The 27456-nt window shown below is 38.1% G+C and overlaps 1 protein-coding gene across 1 annotated transcript in view; it reads left to right on the top strand.

Annotated features, from left to right (window-relative positions):
- RBKS (ribokinase) overlaps positions 1–27456 on the top strand; it is a 70430-nt gene that overhangs the window by 32646 nt on the left and 10328 nt on the right. Inside the window, exons 5-7 of the mRNA XM_056489007.1 lie at positions 1673–1837; positions 7258–7349; positions 16891–17079. Of these exons, the coding sequence (XP_056344982.1) occupies positions 1673–1837; positions 7258–7349; positions 16891–17079 (446 nt within the window). The remainder of the gene's footprint in view (positions 1–1672; positions 1838–7257; positions 7350–16890; positions 17080–27456) is intronic.

Raw genomic sequence — 27456 nt, 5'->3', positions numbered from 1 at the left:
ACTGCCTTGGGCCATTAGCTCCAAAGTCTGATCATAATATACATGTCAGTACAGCTAAATAGTTCAGCAAGATAATACATCAAGACATGTGAATAGAGTCTGAGATTCTAGGAAGCACAGAAGCCAGGCAGAAATGAAAGAGATTCTTGTTCCACTGATTCCCTGTCTTTTACTGCTTGCACTGCTGCACCCTAAAGCTGTCAAAATATATGCTTGGCAAAACAGGCACAATTTGCCTTTGAATATTTCCTCAACAGAATTCAGGTATCTTGGGTAACATTTATTTGTTGCAGAAGATTTTTGATTTGTTTTCTTTTGTTTTTTATCCAAGATGCCCATCATTGTCTGTTGAAAAGCAGGGCGTTGGCTTTTAAGTGCTGAGGTTTTGCTTTTCATATGCAGCTGTTCTGTACCAAACCATTGACAGCAGAATTGCTTTGGAAAGCTTGGGTCCCTCCCTCTGAGATCACTATATTATTCTTTCCATTGTCCTGCTTTCTTTTTGGAATGTATTTACTGAGAGAAGCTTTGCACGTTCTTAGTCAAAGGACTTTGAAGTCACATTCAACAAAAATAATGTATATAAAAACATAAATATTTATTTGCAGAGTAATTCAGTTCATTACAGAATTGGTAGCCTTTAATGATTGGCAGTCCTTAAAGGAATCTTCAGCGGGGGCGGGCTGAGCCTGTAAATCAAGGAACAACTGACTTATTGAAGTTAATACCTGAGTGATTAATAATAAATTTTAATTTGAAGGCACCCATGCCTGAAGGTCTCTAAGTGTTGTAAGAGAGATTAAAAAAAGAAAGAAGCTGCAATAAAAGAAGGTGATTTGTGTGTTTGAAGAAAAACAAAAGAATATTTGGAACCTACGTAAATGAACCTCACCTAACTGTAAAACAAACTACAGGAATAAAATGGATCTTAGATGTGCTTTGAGACACTGCTATGCTTCCACACTCACAGCTTTGCTTAGACCATTCTCCTGGCCACCTCTAAGAGCAGAAGAAGCTGTTTACCACCTTCTTTACTCCTGATAAAACTTCACAGGCATCACCTTTCTGGGCTTTGGTGACAAGCTGGTTCTGGTTGTCATGATGGTTAGGAGCCCTAACTTGAAATGTCTCAGGTAAATGGTGCAAGCCTGCTTCTCTGAAATCTAAAGAATGTGCATAATTTTCTTAGCTTGTGAAATACTTTTTGTTCCCAGCTGATGGGAAAATTAAAATTTTTATGCCATTTTTGGCATGTGAATTCAGTAATCACATTGATGCCTATCTCTTCCAAATGCTAGTGGAATATTTTAGGAAGATGCAAATATCACCCTCAGCATGTATCCACCATCTCCACTGTGACAAGTGCAGTGCTTCTTTAGAGTTCACAGAAGACACCAAAATAAGACTGGGGAATGCCCATACATGATTTTTCCGAAAGGAATTTATATAGCGTTTATTGTGCAGTGTTAGTTCATTAGTACCTTGGTCTTTTTGATTATCCTCTGAAATATTTGTGTATTTGAAAATGTCAGCAATGCATACAATTTTAATGGGCTTTTTTTGGAAAGTAAATGAAAATACTTATCTGAAATATATTGTAAAAAGTGCAAGGAATTTATTTACATATTTTATTGTGAAAGTTAAAATAAAAAACACAACTTCTTCTCTTTAGGACAGAATGTTATTGTCATAGTCCCAGGAGCCAACCTGCTTTTAAATTTTGAAGACCTGAAGACGGCTTCTGATGTCATCTGTAAAGCCAAAGTGGTTGTTTGCCAGCTAGAAATAACCCCTGCTGTTTCACTTGAAGCTCTGAAAATGGCACGTGCCAGTGGAGGTAATTTAACATAAGCCATTCTCTCTCTTTCATTTGTGCTACATGAAAAATACCCTTTATTGTGCTCTCTAAATAAAGATCCTGTAGTCTATTCTGGTTTCTGTCATATTAGTTTTATTTAGAACTCAAACAATAGCCAAAAAATTCATCCTAATAAGAACTGAATCTGCTTTAAAATTTTTGCAGTGTTAACCTTGGATAGCAAAACAACTCATATCCTTATAATCTCCCTGTAGATGTCTGGTGCTGTCTTTCGTCCTGTTTTCACACTGTGACTAAATCCATAATGTTGGTAGGTCAGGACTATGGGCCTGACTCTGCTATGATTACAGAGCAGAAGAGGCATAATGAATGCAAGTTAGTAAAGTTCCACACACAGGAAAGTGAATGGAATTACCTCAAAACCAGACTTATGCCCTTGTTCTCCCATCATGGCAGTAGGTATGGCTGTGGTTTTTTGTATAGTAGTTGACATCCTTTAAAAAAAAAAGGCTTTTTCTTCCTAACCAAAGTTCTTGGAGTGTGACTGGGCATGATGCCATTGCATAGACACAGTCATGGTCTGTGAAATTGTTAGAAAATTGTTACTGTACTATACTTTTAAATGTAGAGCATTGTTACTTCAGTGTAGCATATATGTAGATGAAAGCTAATATTTTGCTTGAACAGGATGGGGTTTCATTACCAACATAATGTTTTTGTTGTTTAAGTGCCTCTAATGCTTTCAGTTACTCAAGCACAATTGCCACAGTATTTGAACACTAAGTAAATAATTACGCAAGAGAGGCATCTATATGAGATAAAAAAAAAGTTTTCCTTTCTATCCAGAAGATCAGACTGGGAGGGGACAGCTCATAGCATAGTCAGTCATGCAGCAGATCAGGGATAGAACTGGGATCAGAACTTACTATTTTCTTGAAGCTGGGCCCAGGGCTAGCTCCAGTAGATCATGGCACGCTGGAATTGTGGTCTCTCCAGTTCACCTTCTGCACCGTAGCCTGTTGTGCACCTGTTGCACTATATTTTTGTCATTACATTTTATGAAAATGGATAACAGCATTCTTAATCTAATGTTTAATGGACTCTAGGTTGAATCATGAATCAATATCTATTACTTATGTCGTCTGTTTCTAACTCTATGAACAGTTTTGGCAAGATGCTTCACACTTTTGTCACCCTCCTATGGCAAGATGCCAGCATGTGACAGAAGAAAAGACAAGATTTTTTTGAAAAGCAATTGAAAAAATTCAAACCTGATACACTTAACAGACATGCAAGCACTTAGCAACTGTAGACAGCACAATATATCAAGAAAAGATAGTAGTTAACTGTGGGCCAGCTGTAGTTCTGTGCTGTCAGTGTGTTATCATTGTGCAGCTCTTCTGTCAGGGAAGTTTGGTTGCTTTGCTTTAAAACAATAGGCCACACATGTTCAAATGTCATGTGCCATCAAATCTAAGTAAACAGCTGAGTTTCTAACACTGTAAAAGCCTGTAAAAATCTGTAGCCAGCAGTAAATTGTTAATGCAATTTCCCTTCTTGTAGCTTGCAATACCCTCATGTATTATGTAGCACTTCATGTTAGAATGTTCACTTGACTATTTTTGTGTAAAACAGATGCATACCCAGATGCCTCAAACCTCTGTTTCAATGAGGGTTTTTTGCTTGTTTTTCTTCATTCTTACTGAAAGAAATAAACAAAAGAGAGAAAGAATATGGAGACAGGCAAGAGCTCTTTGCTTCTCCTCAGTGAAGGTCATCTGGATCTGTAAGCTGGAGAGGGACATCTCATCATGTCATGTACATGTCATGACATCCTCTCATTGTGGCACTGATTATTCATCATTCTTGTGACAATCGTGTTGAGGAGGAAGGAAAGGAAAGGAAAGGAAAGGAAAGGAAAGGAAAGGAAAGGAAAGGAAAGGAAAGGAAAGGAAAGGAAAGGAAAGGAAAGGAAAGGAAAGGAAAGGAAAGGAAAGGAAAGGAAAGGAAAGGAAAGGAAAGGAAAGGAAAGGAAAGGAAAGGAAAGGAAAGGAAAGGAAAGGAAAGGAAAGGAAAGGAAAGGAAAGGAAAGGAAAGGAAAGGAAAGGAAAGGAAAGGAAAGGGAAAGGGAAAGGGAAAGGGAAAGGTTTTGAATAACTATATGAGGTGGGTATGAATTGTAGTTGAAATCTGACTGGACACTTAAAGGTTTTTAGTAGTTGGTGGTGAGAAGCTGCTGCTGCTTCCAAAAGTCTAGTTTTGGGCTTTTCTAGTGACAGACTCCTTAAAAGATGGCTGATAATGCCCAGCCTATTATTACTGAAGGACAAAGTGCAGGCACACTCAGTTAAAGGTTCCATGTCACTTGCAAGAAACAGATCTATTTTTCAGATTCTTCAAGCTTTAAATCTTGGGCTACAATTTTTCATAACAGCTGTTTTGTCTGTGGTAAAACTCTTTGTGATTTCTGCCAAAGTACTGCGGTTGCAGAAACCAGGCAATGGAAAATGCCTCCCACCCTACCCTAGCTTTTGAATTATGAATACCAGCTACCTTAAAATTTACTTAAGACTTGATAGCAAGGGAGCTTTCTTTTAAAGACAAGCCTTCACAACAATATGGAAACCTGTCTGATTTTAACTATATTGTCAAACAGAAAAATACTTATTTACTTTTTACACAGACATCAGAAAATTGTTAAGAGATTCACAGCTAGCTTCCCCTGAGCATCTGTCCATACAGGCACTCGTCCATTTGGGCACCATGACTTAGGCAACTTCTTTTATAGTGTTAACGATCTGTTGTAGGCTCAGGAAGCATAGAGCAGGAGCTTACTCAATTTCAATACAGAAGAGACAAAGTTAGATGGGAATGCTGGGGATGGAGAGTTGATTTCAGGCAAAGGAAATGTGGGAGAGATTTACTTGATTTTTGGGGGTGGCAGAGGAAGAAGGAAGGGAGAAGCTGAAAGAGGAATGAAATTGGAACAGAGATTTGTTGAATAGAGATTGGAATATGGAGTTAGAATCAGGGAGCAGAATGTAGGCACTGGAAGTGGGAAAAGGAATTGTAGGCCATAAAAAGATATGATGTGGTGAAAGTTCATGAAAAAGGTTACAATTGCTTAGTTCTGTGCAAGGAGGATAAATGAAGAATAAAAACTCAATGAGGAGAATGAATCTTGGCAAAGGAGAGAAATGACAAGCTTGAGGAGTAGTTCTGTGGGAATCTCATGAGGTTAAAGAAAACCAAGTATAAATTTCTGCACCTGGAATGGAGCAACCCTGGTATGAAGACAGGCTAGGAATGAACAGATCAAGAGCAGCCCTGGGGAGAAGGACCTGGGGGTGCTGCTGGGTGGGAGCTGGACAAGACCCAGCCATGGGCACTCCAAGCCCAGAGAGCCAAATGTGTGCTGGGCTGCATCCAGAGCAGCGTGGGCAGCAGGGCAGGGAGGGGATTCTGCCCCTCTGCTCTGCCCTGGTGAGACCCACCTGGAACCCTGCATCCAGCTCTGGGGGCCCAGCACAGGAGGGAGAGAGTCCTGTTAGAGAGAGTCCAGAGGAGGCCACCAAGACGATTAGAAGGATGGAGCACCTCTCCTGTGAGGAAAGGCTGTTTGCTTAGCCTGGAAAAGTCTTATGGGTGACCTAATTGCAGCCTTCCAGTACCTGAAGGGAGCCTACAAGAAAGATGGAGACAAAGTTTTTGTAAAGCATGTAGTGACAGCACAAGGGGAAATGGCCATCCAACCCAGACCATTCTATGAAAGAATTTGGGCAGAAAATAAGTTCCTCAGGAGGACCAAACAGATTATCCTGTTCAAAAGCCATGCTCTTCTTCACAGCCTGAAAGAGAATCTAAGGGTTCCTCCTCACCCCATGCTCAGGAGATAGTAAATATGTGAGAAAACTAATAGTAGTGTATTACATTGTGCTCATGACATGTCTGTATTACTTAAAACCCAAGTTGGAACACTTCCAGTGCTGCTCCTGACCCATGCATATGTCAATATGACACCACATGACAGTTTGTTTTCCAGTATGTGCTGCTTGTTTGTTTTACATAGGAAAGTATATTTTAAAGTTTTATGTTTAAGAAAACTTCGTTAGTGTTGCAGTTAAGAAAAAAGGAAATGCAAGAGTTAAGGTTGCCTGTGAAACGTTAATTTGTCTCCTTTCTGCATATGTATTATGTTGCAGTCTTTAATTATGTGATCACATGCTGTTTTTCAGTGGTATGTGATCATATAATTAAAGAGTTTATTATAATACATACTGTATTGTAATAATATAAGGAGCCAAATTAAGATTTCATTGGAATTCTTAACCCTGGCATTTTCTGACTTCTGAGTAAAAGTCTTTGTCACTTTAATACTGTTTTTAATGAGGCAGGTAGAGAGGCATGATAAAATTGTACAGTCAAAGGCTAAAACTTTCAAAGTGTTAATCACCTAAACTTCTTGGTACTCAGGTTTCAGAAGTCTCTGTGCATCTTTGTCTGTTACAGCATTAACTGGGATTCAGAGATGTTCAGGGTGTCTGACTATTATATGCTATAGCTTACAGTCTAAATATGTGTCTAGGACTGAAAATTTAGGCATCCAAATTGGAAGGTTTTATCACTGACTTTAAGGAATATTTCTGAAGTAAGAGTGTGTGCTTTATTTAAAAATGATGGCCTTGTGGTTAAGGCACAAGTATTAATCATAGAATTGGCAAAGTGAAAAACCAAGGCTGCAGACTTCCTGTGTTAATAGTGAGTAAGTCACTTACACTGTCTTCATGACAAACTTTTGCTGCTGCTACAAGGGGCCTTAGGCTACTACAGTTTAAAGTTAGGTTAACTAACATATTCTACCACATGATAAGTTTAGGTCTAGCTCTGCCAGATAGCATATTAAAAATATACAGTGCCTTGTCTACACTACAGTTTTATAATGTGGCATTTTGAACAAGTTAGGTAACACATTCAGAAGCACATTTAACTCCTTGTCTGGACATGCCCTTCATTACACCATAACTCGTGATTCTTCATGTACAGAACTCAGATAACGACACTGAAAAATTCTAGAACTAAATCAGTTCTTGTAAAACTTACTAATATCATGGAACAAGCATCATCAGTTAAACAAATTGCATTAATGTCTCAGTCTTCTCTTTAAAAAAAAATTAATAATTTCTTGGAGTTTTTTCCATTACTCTTCTGTCATGTTCCCATCATAACAGGTGCCTGCACATGAATTAGAATGGAACTTTAATATAATCAACAAAGTTTTTAGCATTTGTATAAGGCAAGGATGCAGAACTTGAGAGTAATTTGCATGTTAATAATAAACATTGGGATCAGTGATTGAAACACAATGGTCTTTCAAGTGATTGTTTATGAGTCTAAAACACTCCAGGTTTAGATTTTCTTTTTCTTTTTTTTTTTTCCAGTAAAGACTTTGTTTAATCCAGCTCCAGCCCTTGCTGACCTAGATCCACAGTTTTATACCTATTCTGATATCTTCTGCTGCAATGAAACTGAGGTAATGGTCAAATGTCATGTTAAAGAAGGAGTCTTGAGCAGGAAAATTTCAGAAGGATACTCTTCTCAGAAATGCAGCATAGAGAACAGGAAAATTGAGCCATGCTCCTCTTACATAGGACTTTTGGAGTGACAGGTTTGATTCCTGATCTAAACAGCAAAGAGGAATATTCTAAAATAACTTAAACTTGCACTTGAAATTAAATTAGCTGTTTGCAGCAGGAAAGTTGGGTCCAGCCTCCCTTACAAGTAGATGAGCAAAATACATCCATAAAAGGACACTTGTTAAATGTTATCACTAAGTGGTAAATATTAAAATAGTTCCTTGTCCTTGTTTTGTGGTCCCTTGGTATGATTAGCAGGAATGCATTAACCGTAGTGTTCTGACAGTTTTAAACTCTGTTGCCAGGAGGTGATGCACGCTTGCTGCACTTGATGGTAAATAGTAGCTTCATATGCCTCCTCCTGTCAGATCTGTTTTCAGTCAATCTTCTCTGGCTTTCAACTGTATATCTTCCTTTTTCTCTTTTTTCACCCCCCTCCTTTTCCTCTCTTTTCTAATTCAATTCCCAAAGGAAATTGGTTTGTCACACGAGACAAATTAACCTCATCTCATAAGACCTTTGTTTACATTTGCTACTTATTACCATTAGGCATGCTGTGTTCCTTCCCCTCACCCTCTCTTTGTATAATCAGGAACGTGGCAGAAGTAACCTAGTGCATAGGAACCATGCCTTGCTCAGAGTTAAAGTTATCCCTAAGAAACATGATTTCTGCAATGAATATGACCCCTTTGGGTAGAGAGGAGGGGGAAGAACTAAGAGAAGAGCATGGCCCTGCTTACTTGTAGCATTTTTTTTGTCTGATGACAATGTCTGTCATTGCAAATTTTTGAAGACTCAATTACCCTCTTTTGAAATTTATGTTAAACCCCATCACAAACTGTATCAGTAGTCAGTCCATGAGTCTTCTAGCATTAAGGTCAGCCTAAGTAACCCAATCTAAATTTTATTCTGGGATGTTTTGCTGTGTGCTAAGTACACATAGTCCAGAGAATTCAAAAATTAGCAAAATAGCAAGGTGGGAGATGCCGTGGCTGTTCAGGTCTCTGGAAGCCGGAGTTTCCAGGATAACTGGCAGTGATATAATTTGTGGCTCAGACACTGCCCAACAGATATCAGAATTCAATTCTATGTGATGAAGAGAATGCTAAGGCAAAGTATTTATTCTTGTTCAGGGGACTCACAGAACCCCAGTATCATGCTTTCTTAATGCTGTCAGAAAGCTGTTATGCCTGGACAATACCTCTGGATTGGCTAAATAGTGCAATGGCTCGCATTTTGGGCTGACAACATCCATACTCTGCCACTCTTTAGTAAATGTCATTCATTGTTTGCTTTTTCATAATGCCACTTGTTAATTTTTTTCCTCCTGCTAAATCTTATCCCCCATATGTTAGAAACAAAACTTTTTCATTACTTGTCTATTCCTGACTTCTCTCTCTTTAACACACATGTTAAAGTTTTTCTTTTGTTGTGTTTTATTGCTAGGGGACAGTCTTGAAAGAGACATTCTTTGAGAAGTGTAGCTTAATGGATCCAGGGGTATTATTATTACCACCACATGGAGAAAACAAAATTACTTCTTATTTAGAGAACAAGAAATGCAGGTGTACAATTATAATAGATCCCTGCTTGCTCATCTACCTTTTCCTGCAGAGCTGGGACTACAGTTTGCATTATTTTCTGCTATTTTATTTTAAAAAGTAATTACCATGTGGAGATAGCTAGGATCACTGGATGCAAGGTCAGGCACAGAAGTATGCTTTCTGCTGTTGAGGAGGCTCAACTCTTCTGAATTTACGGAAATGCTAGACATATGGGAGTTCCTGCCAGCCATACCATGGGAACATAAATCCAAGTATAGGACTCCTACAGCATATTCTGGAACAATAATGGCTCATGAATAGCTTTGTTTTTCAAAGCAATCTTTTGCAGTGAAAATGATAATGTTAGCACAAATATGATATTCAGTTTTGTTTGATTTCATTCTCTCCGTGTGTCTGATTCGTATTGAATTGATTTTTAGGGATGAACTATTGCCATTGTTCCATTCTTTTTGAAAAAAGGAAAAAAAAAGGAAAAATCAAGCATTTGTTTTTCTTATGTCACAGGTTTTTTTAGCAATTGTTATATATTCATATACCATCTGTTTTCTGTTTTCTTTCATGACTTTTTGAAATTTCACCTTTCTGTAATGAATATACTTGAGAAGTTTGATATACAGATAAATGTTTACATACCCAAATAAAGGTTAGCAGTCACATCTCTGCATGGCACTTAAAAGCAACAAGTTAATTCTACAAATCTTTAAGATTTTTTAAAACTTTATCCATTCAGCTACCTACATATGCATTTCCATCATAATTTTTTAAATCAGGAAGTACCTAAGACTTTGGTGATCCTGAGTATATACTGGGAAAAGATCTTTTTATTCTATTTTTTAAAAAATTTCACTCAATGTTTATTGGCAGATACAGTTAAAGAAGAGCATTTGGTTAAGATGGATTTTTTCTTTATGCCACTATGGTTATTCTTTTTGGATTTTTAAAAATTATTATTCTCCATGGTCAAATTTAGTGAATGTCCTGCTTACAGGTGCCTTCCTGAGTTGTTCTGTTCCAGCTCCATTGCCTGTCCTACTTTGTATTTCTAAGTCTCAAATGCCTTCCTTCTAGCCAAAATCCTATTTATGTTCCAGCTCTACCCTTTCTGGAATTTATTTTTTTTAAATCTGGTATTTTTAGCTACTTCAAGAAAAAAAAAAAAAGTTTATTTCTGCTTTAGCTTTACTAAGTCTTTTAAATAGTTAAAAATCACCTTGGTTGAAGCTGAATTCTTTAGAGCTACCCAGTTCAACTGCTTCTAAAGCATTCTTTTTAACACAAATGTGTGTTGTCAGAAAAGATAAAATTTACACAGATTTTTTTTATTGCTTAGTTTGCCTTTCTTAGTAATTTACATTTACAAGTATTTTTCACAATTTTATCATAATGTTCTTCTCTTTCTTGTTCACCAAGAAATACTTTTAAATTATAGAATCTTGTGGTTTGTGGATAATATGTGAACAATATGTTTGTAGCAGAAAATTATGTTGGCTGTCAAACAGAACACCAGCCATACAGTTTAAGACATCTCATAGACTGTGTGAAGTGTTTGTATTATTAAAGATGAGAAAGAGGGAATGGTCCTTGTGTTTAGCTGAATTATTACTGAGTCAGAAGTTTGTTATTTACAGGTCTAAAGGTCAGAGTCTTGATCTGCAATGCCTTTGTCACAGAATAGAAGTTCAAAAATGTCAGCTATAGTGTCAGCCATGGGATGTTGGCTCTCAAACATGCAGATATCAAATACAACATCAACATTTCATATTTCATTCTTTATTAAATGCTTTAGGATTTAATGAAATCACATGCAGTATCTGGTATAACAGCACAGCTTGTTCTTATGGATTTATGTGCTAGAGAGATGCAAACAAAATTACACTATCAGTGAATTATCTACCATTAGTTTGTCTAGAAGGCTCTTCACAAGCTGTTCTTTTCACTCTTGCTTGTTGCAATAACAGGGGATTTTATGTCTGACATTGCTTTCTTTTTATGTGGTTCATGAACAAAAAAAGTCAGAATAAATCTTGCAAGGTTATCAGTTCTTTCTTTGCTTAGCCTGTAGTTCAGTTTTATCTTTTCCCAGAAAGATCAAACTTGTTGAGACTAGTTTGTTAATTCCCAGATGTAGCACAGCCTAATCCCTGAGGTTTGTGCAGGAATGTGCTAGTTCTCCATTCCCTTAATTCTTGTAATGAAAAATAAATGTATCCAATGTCATCCTGGTGAAAACTAATGGTTGTTCTTTTCAGTCATCTATAAATGTTGAAAAAGAGACACCTCTATACAAGACAAGCTCTTTGGAATAGTTACCATTTTTTTCCCACGTATTTGTGTGGTTCCTTGCTGCAGATGGCTCTAGGCATAACCACAATGTCAATACAGTTCATGTGTTGTTTTTCTTTCTCAGCGTGTGCATGCAGTTACACAGCCCTGCAGGTTAAGAACCTAAATATATTGCACATCAGCAATTTCAATTTGATCCTAAACATTTTGAAGAACAGCTGCTTCTCTGTTCAAAGAATACTGAAGAGTCCTTCAAGAGAAGAAGAGCAACTGAATGGTTACAGCAAATGATTAAGTTTGATGAGCTATTTTTTATGCAAAATTGGGAACTACTTTCTCCCTAATGTAAAATGGGTATCAGGATTTTGATCTAAAGAAGCCTTGCAATGATTTAATTAAATGCTAGCGGAATACTTTGGAGCTTCAATAGAAAGCAATACAAGTTAATTGCTAATGTATAAAAATAACACAGAAAAACAGATACATTTCTACTGTTTCCTTTAAGTGTTACCATCTATCAACAGAGGATAGATCATTTTTTTAATAGTTATTTGTTAGTATGTCCATAATCAGGAGACTTTATTGCCTTTTGCAAGATTCAGAGAATATGAAGTTTATAAAACTTTATGTGTAGTCTGGGATAAGAACACTTAAGATACTGCTTATTAATATAGAGAGATTAATACTAAGAATAATCTTAAGAAAATATAATTGATCTCTCTAGGAGTCAAAACAAAAACAGGTTCTTTAGAAATAAAATATCTCAGAACATGTCTTGAATTTGCCTTTTGTGTTTTAAGTAATGGAAAGCTATTATTCTGCCATTACATAGAAGTTGCCAGCAATTCACAGTGTATTTTATTTCCGTCTTTGTTCTAAACCCCATTTTATCAGTTGCTGGAAACTATGAATTTTCCCATATTTAGTCTAAAATGAAAGATGTTACTTTTGGGAGGGAAATTAATAGCTTCAGGCCAATTCATTTCAATCAGTTTTTAATTATTCTAGCACGATAAGTATTTCTGCCTGTATGTATGTAAAAATTTTATAATTTGAAACAACTGGAACTAGCTTGGCTTGTGGCCTGACCTTGCAATTTCTTATACAGTAAATCTGTTGTACTACTTCTTGGGGGCTGTTCACAAGTGTTAGAATTAATGAGATAGAGTTCTTGTTTTGTCATTCTCAAAAGAAATCTCCTAAGGTACCGGCCAAGTTTGTAGCCAACTGACTTGCTGTGTTTAAATATTTGAAATTATAAGTATTTTAAATGATCATATGTAGTTTTAGATGCATTAGCCTTAAAACTGAGTCAGTTTCCCTGTTATTATTTATTATTTCTCTTCCAGTAGTACCTGGCAGCATTTGCAAAGTTGTTATTGTGCTGGGTGCACAAAACCCAGTCCAAATGATAGACTGCTCCCCAAAGAATTACTACTTCTTGTCATTTCACCAGTTTATATTTGCTGAGGATCAGAGGATTGTGGAAGTTAGGAACAGACCTCTGGATGTTCAACTAGTCCAACACCCTGGTGAAACCTGTCCAATTTAGGATGGATTGCTCAGGGCTTTGTCCTGTCAAGTTCTGAATCTGCCAAGGCTGGACACTGCGTGACCTCTGGGCACGTGTTCCACTGCTTCATCACCCTTGTGGTGAAAAAGCTTGTCCTAATATTGGAATTTCCCATGTTCTAGTTTGTGCTTGTTGTCTCTAGCCCTATCCCTGTGTACCCTCAAGAAGACTCTGGCTTCATCCTCTCTATACCCACCTACTAATTGCCCTAGACAGCAATTAGATTTTCCCCTTAGCCAGAAGTTCTTCATGTTGAACAAGCCTGCTTCTCCCAGCCTCCTCTTGTATGTCCTGGTCTCAGGTCCTCTGACTGTCTTGATGGCCTTCCACTGCACTGTGCTGTGGTAGGTCAGTGTCCTACTTGTGCAAGGTTCCCAAAATTAGATATGATGCTGCAGATTTGGTTTTGCAAATGCCAAGCAGAGGATCCAGAACATCTCCATGGAAGTGACTGCCCCAAATGAACCACAGCTAGGAACACTTGGCAAATGTTTGTATGCTAGGATCATTCTCAGTTTTAGCCAGTGTAAATTACTATTGCTGTTGAAAGAAGTTAATTGTTTTGGATCGACTTTTGGGGGTAATGTGGGACTCAGGGTGGTGTTAATTTTAACACAGATCTGCCTTGCAATCTGTTTTGTTCCCAGGCCACACAAATGGCTGTTCTGGCACAAGAGAATAGACCATGTGGACAAGAGTGGCAGGGGAAAAAGCAGGGCCATTTTCTTTTATGTAGCACTTCTGGTTAGTGTCAGCTTACCATGACTAGACTCCACAGTCTAAAAAGAGATGGAGACTTAACTAAGATTAGTAAAGACTGTGGCCAAGAACCTTCACATCTATGAAACTAAAAGCTGTAGTTCAATTTTTCTATCAGTCTTGCAAACAAAATTGTGAAAATAGTATGTAGATTAATTATATAATATCCATCATAGATTTATTCTCACAGCAGTTGTGTGGAATGTCGTCTTGCTTTAATAAGTCCATTTAACTGAGTAGTTTTATGAGAATAGCTGCAGAAAAATAAAATTCTTCATTGGCTGCTCTTTTGTACAGTATGATGGCAAATGTCCACATTGGGCTTTTAGTATTGTTATTTAATTTTTTCTTTGCATAACCATTAGTTATTTCCCTCAATTGTACCACAGTTTGTTTTTTAAATAAGATTCTACTGAAGGGAGGAACTTAAAAACTCACCACAGTATTTAACATCAGTTGACATTTACCGCAATCTCTAATCATTGGCACAGAGTCTGTCTGGCTTCTGCTGCTTTTATGGTTCTTCCAGCTTGTTCCAGTGTTTTTTAGTTGTACCATCCTGCTGTAGATGAGTTAGATGATAGTGATTTGAAGCAGCCAAAGAACTACTTTTATACAGACTGTCTGTTCAAAATAATTTTGTTTATTGGTATAAGCAGTGTAAAGATGAAAAGAAAGATTTCTACAAATATCTGTCCCAAAACAATTCTTTCACAACTCAAGTAAATAATCCTGTTGATTTGGGACATAGGAAGCACAAAGAGGAGTACTGTCTTAATGCCAAGCATAGAGGTTGTGCATTTCATTAGGAAGAGTATTATATTTAAATATTTTATTTACCTTGCTCATCAGCCTACAAAAGTATAAATACCACGTAAATAAACCAATGTTAGATTTACTCTACCAAAACCAAACCCACTTTCCTCCTGGAGACTTTGCAACAGGGGTAGAATGTTTGGAATTATTGCCCCTCATAAAGTACTCTGAAAATTCAGTTTGCCTGTTTCATTCAAGGATTTGTTTTAAATTATTTTTATTCTTGTAACGCAGTGTACCAGGTGTTCTGAATACAGGAATACATAGTTCCCACTCCAGATATATTAAAATTCATGGAGAGACGGAGACTTTTTAGTCACTTGAATAGAGTGTACATGTATATTTTCATATTATATGTCATCTATCTGTAGCTACTCCAAAACCATTTTTAGTGAAAAAGACACATTCAAAAGGTTTTGTAAGATACTTTTTGGAAAAAAAAAAAATTCTTACTTGAAAATATTTTTATACTTTTTAAAACTGAAATATGTTTAATATGCTTAAATAGTTTACATTGCAAGAGAAGTTCGAGCAGCATAATGGCATGCCAAAGAGAAAACTTTTTAGACAGATTTAGTTGCCTTCTTATAGTTTAGATATTACTATATTCTTGTCTGGGATCAGTGTGGTTAAAAAAAGTAATTTTAAATTGCCTGTACGTGTTGACCACGCCTTGCCCCTGCAGTGCACAAGTTTAGCAACCAAGTCCTGCCACACCAGGCTCTGCCTCATAGTGATCGGATCAACAGTGCTTGAAATAATTTGTGCATTTTTCTGAGTAGGGACTGCAGAACTTGGTCATGTGTGTTTAAAAATTCAAAGGATTAAGTGCTCTGCAAGTGATGCTATAAACTCTAGGGAGTGTGCTGGCATCATGTGGCCCTTCAGAGCCCAAGGGTGGCTGCTCTGGTCCGGGTCAGGCTGGAAGTCAGGAAATGACAGTGGCAGGCGCTGACTCACAGCTGGGGGCGGCTGGCTTGTGGATGGCTGTAGGAGTTCCTGTCCCCGGTGCCTGCCTGCCTCTCCTCTCTACAGGCATGGCCTGGGCTCGGGAACCACTTGTTTAATCACTGCACTTCACAGTTTGTTACATCAAGAACCGCGAGCGCTGAATGTAAGCTTCAGTCATGCGGAGGAAGGTAGTTTGAAATATTTCAGCAGCTGTTTCCCAAGAAGCTGAGCTGCCCATGCAGCAAAGGTCAGTAGAGTAGCTGCTGAATAGGTTCCAGAGAAAGTTTTCCGCTGAAAGCAAGCCCTAGGAGTGTGGAAGTTATGCTCGGCTATGAGCAGTTATCTGAAAATGCGTCAGACTGCATTCTTCAAGATCCAGCGGCAACCTTGTAATGCAAGCTACAGTGAGGCTTCCCTTTTCTCAGGCAAGCAGGACAAAATTTAGTAAAGACAGCCAAATGTAATGTGTCCGTTTACTTACAGTTGAAGGCATACAGTATTATGCAGGAGAACTGCCTAGTAGACTGCTTCAGAGAAAAGACAATTTCTCTTCCTTTTCTTCCTGTTTCATTCTTATTCTTTTCCCTTCCAAAAAGAAGAGAAAAAGCACATTGCACTTGACAATACAATGCCATCAAGAAAAATGTATGAAGTGGCAAAAATGTTTGATTCTGAAGTCTTCCTTGCAGATTTTGGGGGAATTTTGCTCTTCGTTGGGTGGAACTAGAAGGGATTAATTTTAAGACCCAGCTGGGAGAAGCTTACTTAAACTCACCATCAGTTAGAAGAAAAGTTTAACTGTGTTTGTACAGAGCCCGCACAATTGACAGAGGCATATGGACATGGCCATAACACAAATACATAATAATTTTTAATAGGCCTTTGTCCAAAGAGGGCTTCAGATAAATTTTAGGTATTCTCATCCAGAAATATACATTAAACTGAACAGAGTGCTCAAACAAAGTTGAGCAATTAATTTTTTTCCTGGAAGAGATTTTCCCTTGTGATGTCCCTCTAGCTGAACACAGGGAATAAAAAAAAGTGTTTAAAAAGTTTCTTGCTTAGTGATAAATATCGCTCAAGAATAGCGACCAAGTTGACTTGTAGCATTTTTTCACATTAAACCACAAAATGCTTTTTGCCAAGACTGTGTCACTGTGTCCATTTCACAGATGAAAAAATGGAGGCATGTGGGAGAAATGTAATTTTACTAAGGGTTGTATGCCAGTTAGGTTGTAGAAGCTGGAACAGAACCCACACCTCCTGTGTCTCTGTGCCTAGGCTGCTCTCTGTTAGTCTGCTGTGCCTGAAGTACACACTGATTACAAGCAAGGAGCAAGACACAGCTGAATATCAGCGTAGGAAGTGGTTTCATGATCATCCTACAATACACATTTTTAAAAGATACTAAATAATGTTTTCAAATGCAACTGTTGTCCAAAAATGAATGCTGTCAGATTATGATTTTCATTTGCGTGGGTTGTTTTCCAGGCAGAAATTTTAACGGGCATCCCAGTTGGCAACCTTGAAGATGCTGAAAAGGTGGGACGCATGCTGTTAGGAAGAGGGTGTAAGCTCGTAATTGTTACTCTTGGAGCAGAAGGCTGCATGATGATATCAGGAGACGAACCCATTCCAAAGCACGTTCCTGCTGGGAAGGTCAGGGCTGTGGACACTACGGTACGTTTTTGTGGTTTAACTGTCTTGCTTTGGAAAAGACTGCTTAAGCACTAGGGGAAAGCAGTGAGTAATCAGCCAAATCTTTGGGCACTTGCACAAAGGCTAATTTATGATGTGGAATTTATATCTTGCTTCCAGTGTCTCATATATTAAATGTCAATTCACCTGAGTTTTATAATCTGTATTGTAGATGAGCTAGAACTATTATACATACTAAAGGTGTCCTCATGTTCCTTTTTTACTGAAGTACCTGTCTCTGACTGTAGTGTGTGATGCCACTGGCTTGAGCTGCAGTCCTGTTTTTTTTCACCTTTGCCCTTTCCTTTAATTCATCTTGTGTAGAACTCAAACACTGTGAGAGAATGGAGATACTACTCACAGTCTGAAACCAAATGTTTGATTCTTCTGACAAAGCATGAATTACTTGTGAAGTTCTAGCATAAGGTGATTAAGCACTTATTTTTTACAGAATATAGTTGAAAAACCCAAGAGTTCTTGCTGCTTCATGATGACTGTTTTATGATGCTAAGTAAGGGATACCTGGTCAGGTGCATTTTACTCCTTGACATTAGGATACTTCTTTGCGTCTTGCTCAGAAAAGGCTGAAAAACATGTTCTGTGAAACCACAAAATATAATACCCCCAGCAAAAGAGAAAAACAGGACAGGCAATAGTTAAGATAGCATGGCTATGAAAACCTTACCACATTGCACATATGGGGCTATTTTGTGTTCCTAGTATTATCTGACATAAATCCAAAATAATTCCAGTGGAGTTACTGAGAGCAGAGCAGGTCGCATTATATGTACTAACTATACATTTAAATGCCTGTTATAATAACGTCATATTACATATGTTCTGTTACAATAGTTCATTAAAATCCTGGAGATTTTACCATCTGGTACATTCCATATCTGAATTGCATTAATAACAACTAGTTCTTGTAGCATGTTTTTTATCCATGGACCTCATACTGATTCACAAAGAGGAGAGGCAACTGCTTAAAAGATGAAAAAACAGAGGCACAGGGAGCTGAAATTACCTAGGTCAGTAACATGCAGTAGCAGAGCTAAGAATAAAGTCACTTCATCTCAATCAGAAGATTGCTTATATGTTTGGATTGTGATATTCTGATACTGTGGAAAGTGTTGTTTAATTGTTCAATATAATATTTTTCTATATAACTCTATATAATAACAATACTTTGGTTTTATTTTCCTCTTTGTCATTGAGAAGTTTGATGTTGGGTTAGTACTGGTTTTGGAATATCTTAAATTTTTAGTTAGGGGAAGGAGACATCACCTTCCCCTGCATAAGATTCTTGGTAGGGCACTACAGATGCCAAATTGCCTCTGCTTGCTTTTAGCCCAGAGTTAGAAGTGCCAAGGAAGTGAAAGGCAGAGCTCCCAAAGCTGTCCAGAAGCAGGATTTATTAGCTTGAGAGCAACACCTTGTGAACCTGGCAGTACAGCTGCTTGCTCTGAGCTGGTAAATCCACTGCTGCTATCAAAGCTTAGTGTTAGAGCTTTTTCTCCATCACACAGAAGTGATGTTGAAGAAATATGTGTGATCTGCTTCTTCAAAGGAATAAAATTGCTTCCAGATCAGCTATGGTTTGATATCTTAAAGATTTGCTGCTCTTGGAATAAAACAGAAATACTGAAACCACACACTGTGGATGAAAAATGCTTTTTATCTTGCCTAGCAGTTTGGAGTTTCATGTCTGAACTAATGTAATGCTCCTCTTTTAAAAAAAAAATAAAAAATATTTTATTTTAAATAAAAACAGTTTCTTTTAATTTACTAAATCCTTGCCCTGCCTCCTTGTGGCCAACAGGTTATTGGCTTCCACATAGCAAGGATTTTCACAGTTAATTTTGTTAATCTACTTAAATACCAGTGGGTTGTTTTCAGTAAAACAGCTGTGCTTGGTTTATTCTTGCAGCCTGAATGAAAAAAATATGTTGGCCTTCCATTATAAAAGTCTTACAGTGCTTAGCCTGATGATCACTTTGCCTGAAAGCAAGTGATTTTAAAGCAACCCTTACAAACACTAAGCAAAATAATGTCATCCTCAACTAACCTGGATTGCTCTATTATTAAAATAAGCATTAAACATTCTAGTAGGACATGTTACTTCCTTCAAGGCATGTCACAGTAGATCCTTCCCCAGGGGAAGGATCAAACTTGTAAGGTGGCTTACCAAGTAGCCACCTACCCACAGAGTTGTTCATGTGTATACTCTTAGCCTGCCCTTTGATATTAAAAAATAGTTGCTACTTTAAACTGCCCTGACTTCAGCATCTTGAGGGACCAGGCACAATCACAGCAGGTTATGTGCCTGTATCTCTATTGATACTGTTTAGATCTGCAGAAGATAAATTTACTGCCAGACAAAGAATTAAATGACGTGTGTACTCTATCACAGAATTTAAAAAAGACTACAGAGTCCTTATTAAAAAAAGAGTTTGCCATTTAGAGGATACACATGCAAGATATAAAATTAGTTTCAAAGTCCCCTTTCACTGTAAAAATTTTCCATGGCTGCTACAACTGCCCAGAGTCCTCTTTGCAGCACTGCAGTTTCAGTACTGACCCCTGGTAATTTCTGTTGTCCACAGCAATTTTAGGAATTTTTGAATAACAAAATACTTGGGTAGGTACACCCACAAAGATTAAGAATTTGAGTTCCTTGTCCCAGTTTGTGTGCTCCCCATTCTCCATGTTCACAGGTTCATCAGAGACACTGAGGGTTGATAGGCTGGAGAGCCTGGCTCTTCGTCCCTTCCCTTGAGGTGGTTAATCTAAGTGTTTATTGGCAGAACACTGGGAAAAGCTGGCTCCATCTCCCACTCTGTGGTGGAACATGAATCTTCAAGATTGAAAATCTGGCGTTTTTCACCCACACTAAATCAGTACTATAAAGAGGGAAAAAAGGCCTGTTGATTCTTTTTTTTTAGCACTAATTATCTTAGTGTGGGCTTTAGTAATGTATGCAATGCTTCTCATGACTGTTAGCAGAGCTCTCCATACACAGTCCAAAACATGTAGAGCACGAATAGTCGTTCAGAGGGAAGTTTTGCAAGACATGGTATTGTAAAGCTAAAACATCTGTTTCCCCTCTTATAGCTAAATAGTGCAATAAGCTTTTGTTCAGAAAATGAACTTTCCCTTCATTTTACTAGTTCCTGCTATCTACTTTCTGTATGTAAACTTTGAATAAGCAGAAAAATAAGTTAATTATTGACAAATCATCCTTGAATTTTCTGTAGGACAGAAAGATCTGATTAAGCCCACCAGCTATATCAATTTGTATTTGAAATAGTTGACGTACATGAGACATTTGACACATAATAAAGTACTAATATAGGTATACATTATATTCTATTTTCATTACTTTAAATAGTTGCTTTTAAACTTACTTGACTATATTAAGTTAAATATATGCATTTACTTTATTTTTGGAAGAAGCTATTTCCACTCTAGGTAAAACTAGTACATGAAGCTACATTAAAATAGCTGTGAAGGATAATTATATAATTCCATTTATATGACACTTCTGTTGGTAGCAGAAGGTTTCATAAATCATTCACAAATCTGATAAGCATTTCATAGAAAACAATAATACCATATACACACATTTTGCAGTTGTGTGTGTGCGAAGCAGTTTGGCTGCTGCTGAAGCAGAAGCACAGCTGAGATGGAGCACAGCAGCTGCTCACAAACAGCTGTAGGACATGACCAAACACCATCGTGTCAGAATTGTACTTGAGGTGAAGGGGATGATCTGTGTGATGAACCACACGATGATCCTAGATTTTAGCATCTGCTGCTGCAGTAGCCCTGAACAAGCCATCCTGGCAGAGACATATGTGGACTGATGAGATAGAAGGCCACATCATCATCCATACTGGAGAATGAAGCTCTGCTCTTTTGCCCCTTCACCCTCGCTCTCCCCCTCTGCTTCTGACAATCATGCAAAGTGTAATTTACAGCACTATTTACATCTATTTACATTTACTAATTATATTCCATTGAAACTGCCAAAGAAAATTTGTCAGAAGAATGTAATTACTCAAAGCTGGAATTTGGCCAGCAGTGAGATTAGTTCCTTTCCAGTTTGAAAAAAAGCACTATGGGACAGTATGGAGCTGAGCATTTCAAGTGACAGCTGGGAAGCAAGTCAAGTCCTTGAGGTACTGCCAGAGGCCTTCCTGGGGCTTAGTTCATGCAGGTGGACTTTGAAGAGGCATTCAGGCTGTCTGGAGCTCAGGTTACTCAGGGTCTGGGCTTCAGAGCCATGCAAGGCCTCCTCTGGAGGTGGGGCAGTCTGGTGGTCAGTGGCTATGGCAGGCTGGAACGCATCTGCTGTCTCTGGGATTTGCTGTGTGGTTGCTCCTTGCAGTTGGAGATGGGGTGTCCTGTCTAGGGTCCATGATTCGAATTGGAGAGCTGGCACTGGCAGAATCTCTCCTGTGCAGTAGCATTAGTGGAAAATGGGGGGACTCTCTAAGTAAGCCAGAGCTGCCCCTCTGTTGGCCCCTCCATTTCTAGGTTACAGCACCAAGATTGCTTTGGGGGGGAGGTCATCTAGAATTAGTTTTAGAACTTGTAGTTTGCTCCATAGCCCAGCTTGGATCAAAATGACAAACATATACTTGCACCAGTTAAGGTGACTTTCTAATTTTTGTCTCATCTGGTTTTCTAAATGCATAGTATAGTCACTCTATTTAAGATCTTCAGTTGACTTCCAGGTTTACACGCACCACTGTTGTGTGCAAAAAGTCCTGCATTAGCACACTTGCTGCCAGGAGATCAGGCATCTGCATGTCTGGCTTAGGCATAGGTGTATTTTCTTGAATGGCAAATGGATGCACATGGGCACACAATATTTAAATGAAAATTTGGAATCACTTTTCACAATGGTGCCCCTAGTAATCACAGCAAGTCAATTGTCCCTCTTTTAAATGCCATGGAGAATCTAGAATGTTTAACTTTGTGGTATTTCTAAGCACAACCATTACATTTACCATGTAATTTCTTGTATTACCAGCATTTTCCCTGTCTGGTTATGCTTTTTGGATATAGAGATTGCACAACCTGCTAAGAGAAGCTCATAGGTTGAAATACCATGCTTGTAAACATGAAAGTCATTTAGAAGAAAGGATTTAATCTACTTTGCCTGAAATTTGACATGAGTATATGATTTATTATATATAGTCCTTTTCTGTGCAATATTGATACATATAATTTGTCATAATCCAAAATGTTACCATTATTTTTTTCATGTCAGTTCTGTGAAAGAAAGGCTCTTTGCTACAATATGAATTGCCATCAGATGTTTTGTGTTCAAATCCTGTTGTTTCCCTCAGATTTCTTATTACAATTTATTAGATCTGTCTCTTCTACTAGGACAGAGAATTATGAAGGCTGTCTTTAAACAGTAGATTGCTCACTGAGCAGCTTTGTATTGAACTCTGAAGATGTTACACAACCTTTATTTTAATAAAGCCTCATATGAGTGTATAGCTATATAATTTTAGATATGTCACAGTATTCAGGCCTGTGCAGCAATTGTGGTCTAAAGAAGGCAGTGTGGTTTAGCAATTTGAACAAAGGACCGATTAAGAGTTCCAGGGCTCTGCAAAAGACTTGCTGTAAATCCTTGGAAGAGTTACGTGTCTTCTTTGTATCCCAATTTATCTGTCCATAAATTGGAGCTGCTATTAATATGTTGCATATAAGCCATGAGAAGTCTATTAGAGATGAGAACAGAACCTGGGAGGCCTTTTTCCCAGGCTTTTCATATAACCTCAGGCCAGTTGTGCTTCTTTGGGGGCTTTGCAAACTCATTGAAGTGCTTCTGCTTGAAGTTGAGAGGTCTTGTCTGTAAAAATATGGTTTACACTAAAATTCTCTGACTTAGCTGTATCTTCTGGTTTGGAGGAAGCCTGAGCCAGAGGAGTGAAGTGGACACTGAAATAAAGCCTTAGAATATAAATAAATCCAAAACAGTCCTCCTAATAACAGCAATTCTTTGTCTCCTGACTTTGTGGCCTAACGTCTGAGGCTCAAGGGGATATAAATACAACACTCTGTGCAATGACTAATTACTCAAAATTCTGTGCATCAGCAGAAGTGGGACTTGTGGTTGACTCTAATATTATCAAATGCCTTAGCTATTTAATAATCTTGTAGCCGTACATTATTTAGCATGCCGTTTGCACAAAGAACAGTGATTTTATTTCAGCTATCTCTCAACAAAGTAAAAATGCATCTGGTAGTAAATGAAGCATTTGGCAGACAATGTGTCTGATGTACAGTTCTCTAACTTGCTAAGAAAAGAAAAATGTTGACTGTTTAACCTTTTCCTACCCAAAGATGTAGCAAGGAGTAAACAGTTTTCCTTTTTCTTTTTTTCCTTAACCCTAAAATGTATCCTTTTTTTCTTTTTTTCTTTTTTTCTTTTTCTTTTTCTTTTTCTTTTTCTTTTTCTTTTTCTTTTTCTTTTTCTTTTTCTTTTTCTTTTTCTTTTTCTTTTTCTATTTATTTTTCCTTTTTCTTTTTCTTTTTTTTTCTATTTTTCTTTTTCCTTCTTTTTCTCTTTTTCCTTTTTCAGGTCTTCCTTTTTTTTTCTCATCTTCCCTTTCATTTTCTAGGAAAGAGAAGTTACCACTGGGCAAACATCTTATTTATCAGTGGAGTTTATTCAGACACACCAACACAGAGTAATTATGCCCAGAGTTCCCATTAACATCCCACAAAAAGCATAATAGCTTCCTTTCTTTTACATGCAACCCAAATAGGTTAATAAATAAGTTTAGTTCCAGTCATAGCCCACTTTCTGACTTAGCCTTCTGCATTCCCTCTTTTACAAATACGGAATCCATTGAATTTTGGAACAGAAAAACCATGAGGAATCAGTTAATCTGCCAGGCACTCCAATCAGTGATCAGCACTGTTAAGTCTAAATAAAGCTGCATTTATTATATTCTGAAGTTCAGCTGAACTGTGAAAGGGCACATGACTGAAATCACTGCATGTGAGTTGACTCACAGTTAAGTCTAGATGAGGCTTGCTTAGTTCCTCATGAGTTTCTGCTTCTGATTCAGGCCTTCTAAAGACACTTCAGTTTGTTAAGGCCTGGTCAGTGGCCTAAGGGTATACAGGTATCTAGTGACAAGAGGCATTGCAAGAGTGGCATCCCTCTGCACTGGCAGTCAACTGAGAGCTGGGTGCACTGAGGCACAGGCTAAAAATTCTGCTCCAAGTTATATAGAGTGATGCAGCCAAAAATGAAGCACAGGCATATATTGTCCCATGCTGCTCTCTTAACTTCTAGACAACATTGTCGTGGAAGGAAACACTGTTTATCTGCCTAGTAACTGTCTATTTTAATCTGTAAGAACAAACAATGTAAACAAAGTGAGCAAACAGAAGCAGGCTTGTACAGAACAATTTGCAGTCTTGTTTTCCAGTGGAAGATTCCATGGACCACCCAGGCTTTGCTCTAGTCCTTTTCTCAACCATCTAATTAAATCCCTTTCCATTCCTGACTCTAAGTGGAAGAGAGCCTACAGTCCTGTACAGTTTCTTTCCAGATGGAAATGCATAATTTAACAGAGATACAGCTGACAGGGAGAAGTGGGCCCAAAGCAGTATTACCATTTGCCACAAATTGCATTAAATTACAAGGGGTACTTAATGAAGACATATTATAAAAAGAAGATTAAAGCCAATATTTAGTTTTTAAGATTGTAGTGTGCCAGGCAACAAAAAACTCATAGTAAAACTACTTTAGTGATACCAAGAGTTGTTTGGTTTTGCTACACATGATCAGTAACAAGTCATGGCATTGTGTCCCATTGTGTCCTAAAGCTTTATTCCATATACATGTATACATATACAAAAAGTTGCTAAGCATCTTACATGATTTACAACATGAGGAAAATATTATTCAGAATGCTGGTTTGTAGATAGGGAACAAAACATGCAGACACTGGCTTGTCAGTGGCAAGTGAACCTGTTTGCCTTGTTTAATCATGACTTGTTCTCTATGCTTAACTTAAAAAAAGTAGGACTGGAGGAAAACTTTTGTCAGGCTACCAGCTGTCTCATTTTCAGAACTGGACATCATTGTAAATATCCACATAAAGGAGAAATTACATAACAATGCAGAGTTGCTTTGCATTGGATGCCCCTTGAAGAGGCTGTAGGGAGTTTATGGAAATATGCTATGAGAGCAAGTGCTTTGGTTCCACTATTGGCATACTGAGGAAAATTCCAGTTTGGAAATTAACCCAGTTGATTGTTATTCTGGACATAGAAAGGTAGAGATGCTGGCAGCATACATGTAGCAACTCGAGTGTTTTATGTATGGGCCAGAACACAGGAATGATACCATATCCACCATCTGCACCTGAGAATACATTCTGATGAGGTCTAGAGAGGCTGAGTTCAGAAATAGCTTTGTGCCATCTCACTTTGGGATGCTTTAGTAAATGAAACAATGATATAATTTATGCAGGTTGAGAGCAGAGCAGGAAATTGTTTTTATTGCTTCTCTTGGGCTAGCCATGGAATGCAACACAAGTCAAAATCATTACAGCAAAACATGCTGCATCCCTTTTTTTATTTGCTCTCCTCCTCTTGACTTTGATGAGTCCAGCTCAGGGTCTCCTTCAAGAGGGTGCTCAGTCCTGGTATGTAGCTCACCCTGTGTTGGAGCAGATCCTGGGCTGCCAGTGCAAGCGAGGAGTGCCAGTTGTAATGGTAAATAGCACTGTGGGATATATGAGTTACAGAAAGGATGAAGAGGAAGGAAGACCAACTGTGTGCAGCCATCCTTTCTAATGAAATTCCTGCAGTTAAAAATAGCTAGTGGAAGCTGGCACTTCTGGCACATCCAGAGCGTCACCTTCCCAAGTATCTTTTTCTGGCCTGAGCTGTAGGAAGTTGCAAATGCAATCCGCTGTGTAATAGTGCAGCATATTCTTGGCCAAACTCCTCATCATTTTTTTCCTCTTCATGGTTAGCTAACAAATGTTATATGCCTCCCTTTCTTCTTTAAAACTATTCTCTGCAGAACCAGGTATCATCCAGGCTGTTGTGGAACATAACTTATTCTTCTCAGTTTCTTCACCTAAGTCCTGGCTGTGGTGAGAGGGAAAGCACACCTGGCTCTGGAGCCCCTTGCCTGCCTAGTGGCCCAGAAATGCCAATTGCAGTAATGATTATATTGAACAATATCAGATTTCAGAGTTTTCAATGTCAAGTAAGTTTGGTCGCTACAGAAACCAGAAAAGTTTGAGTTGGATTGGTGATATTGCATAATTAGGTTTTCAAAAGAACAAGAACAGAGAAATGAGAATAGTGGGGAAATCAGGCTTCTTGCTTTTGCAAATTATAACCGCAGAAAATTCCAGAAGTTTTGTTTCTTATCAAGAATAAAGGAGTTAATCTTTAGTAGCCTGTCCCACAGACATAATATATTTTACAACTTTCATTAGAGAAATAGAAGGGAACTAAAAACTGTAGGTTTTGGTGATTTATAGCAGTAACCTGTAGGAATGTCTTTAATAGCAAGTTTACAATTGAGTGCACTGATTTTGCCACTTTTCTCATAGTTTTCTTTTGTGTCTGTGTGTTTAAAGGTGGACATACAGACATAAACCCAGCTGTTGTAGAGAAAGTCATCTGTAGAAAAGCAGATTCCTGAATTCTGGCCACAGTCTTTGTCAGCTGCTCAAATGTCTATAAGGAGTATTTATTTTATTCATTTCAAAGCACAAAGAGATACAGAAATACAGGGAAAAGGTGAGAGAATTCTCTGGTAGCTGTGCCTCATTGCTGGTATCTGTGATTTTGTTACCGAAATCCTTAAGCAGGCAGTATGTTGCTTGGAAAGATGTATTTTACAGGGAATCTCACAGAGAATGCCTTTCTGTCAGAAGCAGTGCCTTGGTGATCACCTACTGCTGAAGACCATGAGTGAGGTGTGGGAATCCTGTTTGCTCCACTCCTGCCCCACAGGTTAAGGACAATAGAATGAGGGAGTAGCAGAGAACAATACTGTTGAGCAGAGCAGCAGTTCTGGCTTGTAAGTCATATCTAACTGAAATTCAAGAGAGGAGATACAGCTTGAGTAGTCATCGAAACGATTACACAAACTCAGTTGGAAAAAGAATGCAGGGAGCTGGCAAGGGGACAAAGCTGGAGAGAGCTCAGACAAAAAAACTCCTGAAGTTTGGTGGTTTTTTTTCCCTTCCAGGATGTGTAGTTCAGAGGTAGGCAGAAGCAGTGGCCAGCCAACAAAGACTAGAGGCTGTGGTTTTGAAAGAGGCACTCGAGCATATGGAGCTTTCGTGCAAAAAAAGA

Source organism: Oenanthe melanoleuca, chromosome 3, assembly GCF_029582105.1.
Source record: "Oenanthe melanoleuca isolate GR-GAL-2019-014 chromosome 3, OMel1.0, whole genome shotgun sequence".
Lineage (NCBI taxonomy): Eukaryota > Metazoa > Chordata > Aves > Passeriformes > Muscicapidae > Oenanthe > Oenanthe melanoleuca.
Note: the sequence above shows the minus strand (reverse complement) of the source record. Positions and strands in the feature narration are given on the sequence as shown.